Consider the following 6,077-nt stretch of genomic DNA (forward strand, 5'->3'; position numbering starts at 1 on the left):
TGAAAGTTCCCTAAATAATCATTCATAATACTCGACATTAAATGTTCTTCTGGGAGTAGCGGTAGAATGATATGATGACATTAACCCAGCACAAAGCCTTCTGAAAATCAATGCGAATACAATTTGTACTTTAACACTAGCTGAGCAGATATTAAAATGCTGTCAAGTTGATGAAGAGCAATAAAAGCTGAGTTTTAAGGCCTCATGCACACTGCTGCTAGCAGGGCTGCTGTTAGAAACCATGGGGCCCCATACAGCCAACCTGACAGGGCGCGCCCCCCCAAAAAAAACAACACTATTATGCTTCAGTTATGAATGACCACAGTGAGTGATCAGTACCAATCACTCATTGGGTTAATTCAGGAAAGGAAGGAGATGGTAAATGTGACATATTTACTGGACCCTTTCCCCTACTCTCCATCCTGAAGGATCCTATTGTGTGTTTGCAGCTACCGGTGGGAAGGAGAGGAGGGAAACCGGTAGCACTGCAGGGGTGGGGGCACACATGGGGGCCTGGGCAGCAGGGGGAAACATATGGTGCACAGGGAGGGTTTTGGGGGCCGTGAGAGCTATTACTGGAACCAGAGCCCCTGTATGGCTCTCTCTGCAGCAGCTAAAACCCAGCAGAAGGGATAGGAGTACAAGCCAGTTGCTGCAGAGAGAGCAATACAAGGGATCAGTTCTAGTAATAGCCCCACCGTCTCACTCATCACCCTCCCTGCCTACATCCGATGCACCCAGCTGCCTGGGCTCCCCGGCTGGCCTGGGCCCTGTACAGGAGGACTGGTGGTACCCCCTTTATCCACAGCCCTGGCTGCTAGTGGACGGGAATTTGGTGTTTTTTTGCCAAAGCCCATGAACTCAGCTCAATAAAAGCCTACGTGTGCATGCACACAGACTGTCATCAGAGATGAACAACAGCAGTATTTATTGCCAATTAAAAGTCTCTCTCCTAAATGCAAAAGTATCGCGTTCAGAATAGGAACGTTTTAACCAAAAACCGCTAAACATGGCAAAAACGGGTGTAAACACGTCTAAACGTGCCTAGGTGCTAACCGTATTTAGCTCTTGGCCGTTTATTCATTTCATTGGCAAGTACTCTGGCCAATAAAATGAATAATTATCTAAGCGCTAAAAGCAGTACCGCATTTATTGATGCGTTTAGCGGTTTTCAGCTGCCAGCAGAAACATGCTCCAGTGTGCATGAGGCCTAAAAACCAATTAAATGCAGCAAATGAAAGTGGAAAACTAATACCATTCAGTAAACCCAGCAATTTTGCTAGAGTCGGTTATTTGGAGCTTCTTTTATAAAACTCTTGTGAATTAGCATACACAGCTCCAACGAGTGTCATTGGGAGTGTCCGTCCCTCAGCCTCTGCTCTATTCTCATTCTCTCTGCAACACAAATTATGATAGATCTTCCAGGGCAGATCTGAATAGGATTGGTGGATATAGGAAACAACATAGTATGAGTATTTATTTAAACAAGACTTCACAAGGGTGGATACAAACAGGTCAGATCTTGCCCCATAATTTTCAGATCTATGCACATTTTTATAGGCAGTTGTCCCTCAGTCTGCCATTCTTTGGAGGTGTCTATTCATCTATGGCCGCGTAAAAAAAAAAAAAAAGTGATTGTACTAACAGTGTTGACCAAGAAATAAAGTGAAGGAAATGCATATTTGATCTCCTGTTGATATAGAATGTTTGTCCACTCACAAAGAAATGATCAGTCTAAAAATCGAATGGTAGGTGTATTGTAACACTGAGACAGAATAGCAACACAAAATTCAAAAGAAATGCATGTCTAACAAATGATGCACTGATTTGCATGTTCATGAGGGAAATAAGTATTTGATCCCCTTCACAAAACATGACTTAGTACTTGGTGGCAAATCCCTTGTTGGCAATCACAGAGGTCAGACGTTTCCTGGAGTTGGTCACCAGGTTTGCACACATCTCAGGAGGGGTTTTGGCCCACTCCTCTTGGCAGATCCTCTCCAAGTCATGAAGGTTTGGTGGCTGACGTTTGGCAATTTCAATTGGATTAAGGTCTGGAGACTGGCTAGGCCACTCCAGGACCTTAATGTGCTTATTCTTGAGCCACTCCTTTGTTGCCTTGGCCGTGTGTTTTGAGTCATTGTCATGCTGGAACACCCATCCATGAACCATTTTCAATGCCCTGGCTGAGGGAAGAAGGTTCTCACCCAAGATTTGACGATACGTTGCCCCACCCATTGTCCCTTCGATGCGGTGCAGTTGTCCTGTCCCCTTAGCAGAAAAACACCGCCAAAGCAGAAAGTTTCCACCACGTTTGACAGTTGGGATGGTGTTCTTGGGGTCATAGGCAGCATTCCTCCTCCTCCAAACACAGCGAGTTGAGTTGATGCCAAAGAGCTCGATTTTTGTCTCATCTGACCACAACACTTTCAACCAGTCCTCCTCTGCATCATTCAGATGATCAGTGGTAAACTTCAGACGGTCCTGGACATGTGCTTTCTTGAGCAGAGGGACCTTGCGGGCACTGCAGGATTTCAATCCTTGTTGGCGAAGTGTGTTACTAATTGTTTTCTTGGTGACTGCGGTCCCAGCTGCCTGGAGATCATTGACAAGATCCTCACGTGTAGTTCTGGGGTGATTCCTCACTGTTCTCATCATCATTGACACTCCACGAGGTGAGATCTTGCATGGTGCACCAGACCTAGGGAGACTGACAGTTGTTTTGGGTTTCTTCCATTTGCGAATGATTGCACCAACTGTTGTCACCTTCCCACCAAGCTGCTTGGCGATAGTTTGGTAGCCCAGTCCAGCCTTGTGTAGGTCTACAATCTTGTCCCTGACATCCTTGGACAACTCTTTGGTCTTTGCCATGGTGGAGAGTTTGGAATCCGATTGTTAAATTGCTCCTGTGGACAGGTGTCTTTTATACAGGTAACAAAATGAGATTAGCAGCACTCCCTTTAAGAGACTGCTTCTAATCTCAGCTTGTTGCATGCATGAAAGACATCTGGTAGCCAGAAATCCTGCTGAATGATAGGGGATCAAATACTTATTTCCCTCATGAACATGCAAATCAATGCATCATTTGTTAGACATGCATTTCTTGTGAGTTTTTTTGTTGCTATTCTGTCTCTGTGTTACAATACACCTACCATTTGATTTTTAGACTGATCATTTCTTTGTGAGTGGGCAAACATTCAAAATCAGCATGGAATCAAATACTTATCTCCTTCACTGTATAAAGAGTACTAGGTAAATCTACTTATCCCACAAATTGGAAAATGGGTGGGGTGTGTAAGCAGTGATATAATTGGCTGCTATGGACACCACTTTTACCCTCACTGACTCTGATGCAGGGCATACATCAGTCAAATTCCAAATGAATCTTTAGAAAATCGGAAATTTCGAATGTTTTGTAAATTGATGGTGCCACCATTGATTTCAAAATTCAACCAAGCAAGCCTTCAATTTCACATGTTGCTACAGAAAGGAATTTTTGTGGCCAAGAATCGTCTTTTCTTTCCAGGTCACAGCTTATGCTGGTTTCTTTTTTGATTATATTTCTCGCACGATTCTCCCATCCTTGATTAAATATTTGTTCGTTTTTTAAAAAAATTTCCAACATGCCCGATCACTCAAATGTGATGGTCGCCCAAAAATCGTCCGTTTCTATGGTCTACTAATGGTGCGAAATTTGAACAAAAATTCTTAGAAAAGATTTTCGAAAGAAAATTCTTTCAGAATTCGACCCGTGCATGGTTGGCTTAAAGCGGCGTTCCACCCAAAAGGGGAAGTTCCGCTTTAAAGACTGGTCCCCCGCTCCCCATTAAGGGTTGGCACCTTTGGGGAGCGGGTACCCGAAATTGACAGGTTACCCGCTCCCACTTCCGCTGCAAATGCCTAGGCGATCGAAAGCAGAAATTGTCCTCCTACCCTCCCTCCCCGTAGTCTTCTGGGACATGTGATAGGTCTCAGAAGACTGCCGGACCATTCACAAAGCGCAGTGCTTCTCGCGCCTTGCGCAGTGGGCACCCAGCTGTGAAGCCGCAAGCTGTCACAGCCGGGTGCCCACACTGAAGATGCCGGCGCCTGCAACACAGGATGGCCGGTGAAACGGGCTGTGGGGATCCGCGGGATCATGGGACAGGTAAGTGGCTGTTTTGTTTTTTTTTTAAAAGTCAGCAGCTACAGTATTTGTAGCTGCTGACTAATTTTTTTCCAGTGTGGAACTCCGCTTTAAGTTTTTACCAGGGTTACATTATATTGTTAGGCCTCATTTACACAGGTGATTTTAGGCTTAGCAGCAGATTCTTGCGGCTGGACTCACAGGTGGTTACAGCCATCTGCACTTACCCCCGGTTCACATCTGTGTGGGTGGTGCCGCTGCGGATCCGCACGAAAATTCGTGCAGCCACACCACCCGCACAGAGAATTGCGGACCCGCAGACGGGTGCCATTAGTTCTAATGGCACGCCACCCACACTGGAAAATGCAACCGTACTGAGAACCGAGGTTCCTGTGCGGGCTGCGTTTTCCAAAGACGTGCAGGGACTTCTTCCTTGCTTGTCATAGGCACGGGAGTCCATTCAAATGAATGGGCTCTCGTGCCCGTACAAAACGCGGCCCGCACAGCCGCATAGATGTGAAACGGGGGTCAGCCACAAGTAAGCTGTGGATGTGCGGGTACATGCGAAGATCAGCAGACTGTGGCTATTGCCATCCTGACATTACTTCGTACAGGCTGAGCAGTCGCAGCTGTCTGGAACCACCTGTAATTCCAGCCTCAACAATCTGCATATGCTGCAGGAATCCATTGTCGGACCTAAAATCACCAGTGTGAATGAAGTGGTCATTTGCGGTCCTGTCTTCACAAATGTGAAAGGCCGCTACTTCCCCCAAGAGCTGCACGCCAATTCAACAAGTGAATGTGGCGCTAAAACTACCAAAATCTGCCAGTAGTTAAGGTCTTCAGTAAAAGAGAATTTATAAGTCTCTTCTTGCAAAAAACATACTTACTGCAGCATAAAAAGAGAGTTTCAAGATAATTCAACACCAGCTGGCACGCGTGGGAGTTACATCATCAGTGCCCGTACAATGGGCAAAGCAAGAAGACGGAGGACTCAGAAGAAGAGGAAAAGGACATGGTAGTGGCAGGGATAAAGTGGATGCCGGAGATGACACCTGGAAATGTCGGAGGATCAAATATCCTTTCACATTATGGCAAATGTTGGCAGCCCCACCAGACTTGCTCTGCTTTAATACAGCCACAAAAAACAGAAGCAAAAATCTGATTTTGTTTTAAATTTGGTCTGGTAAAGTATACATAAAATTACCTGCAAGACTTTACTATGCACCACAGTGCCCACAGCGCCGGCACACAGACGGGGTGTCAAGCCCTTGAAAAGTCCTTTCTTTCCATCAATACGGATGATGTGTTTTGCTGAAAATACACAAAGGAACACAAATGACTTCATGTTTTAAGCTGAAATCAATGAAAAAGGGCTGGGGGGCAGATTCTTTAGTCTGTTTTCCTAATGTAATTAACATTCCATCAAATCCACTGATAAACACCAATAAAAGACAAAAGTGGAATAATAATCTGTTACATACCATAGGCGAAGAGGCCAGGGAGCTGGTACACCTGGCGGCCAAAGAGGTTTCTTCCCAGAGTTGGTGGAAGTGGCTCATGTCCCACCTAAAAAGAAGTATACGACATTCAATCAATGGCCAATAAATCCTGAATAATTAGTATCTATCTGAAAGAACACATCTGTAATAAAAACTCATGTCTCATTCCTAGTATAGTGATTATGGGGCAGATTAGGATTTTCCTGCTGGAGATTCAGTGGGGTTTCTGCAAACAGCTACGGGTGGGAAGCCCCATACAAAGTAATGAGAGGCTGATAGCGCCTGCTAACATTTTGCATCCAGAGGGGATCATCCACAGGTGATTGCAGAATGTCCAAATACAAATGGCTGTCAGTGTCTGGTGAATAAAATGGTTTCTACTTTCCCCTGCACAAACCAAGCTATTAACCCTTGCAGTACTGGCACAGCCTCACTCCATAGGATTGTTT

At 45.3% G+C, this 6,077-nt stretch overlaps 1 protein-coding gene across 1 annotated transcript in view; it reads right to left on the reverse strand.

Annotated features, from left to right (window-relative positions):
• Positions 1–6,077, reverse strand: part of MTCH2 (mitochondrial carrier 2) — a 68,586-nt gene that overhangs the window by 27,169 nt on the left and 35,340 nt on the right. Inside the window, exons 2-3 of the mRNA XM_089675835.1 lie at positions 5,611–5,695; positions 5,334–5,440 (exon numbers count right to left, since the gene is read on the reverse strand). Of these exons, the coding sequence (XP_089531961.1) occupies positions 5,334–5,440; positions 5,611–5,695 (192 nt within the window). The remainder of the gene's footprint in view (positions 1–5,333; positions 5,441–5,610; positions 5,696–6,077) is intronic.

This window comes from Staurois parvus, unplaced genomic scaffold (genome assembly GCF_062004578.1).
Source record: "Staurois parvus isolate SC_StPar_1 unplaced genomic scaffold, SC_StPar_1.0 ptg000159l, whole genome shotgun sequence".
Classification (NCBI taxonomy): Eukaryota; Metazoa; Chordata; class Amphibia; order Anura; family Ranidae; genus Staurois; species Staurois parvus.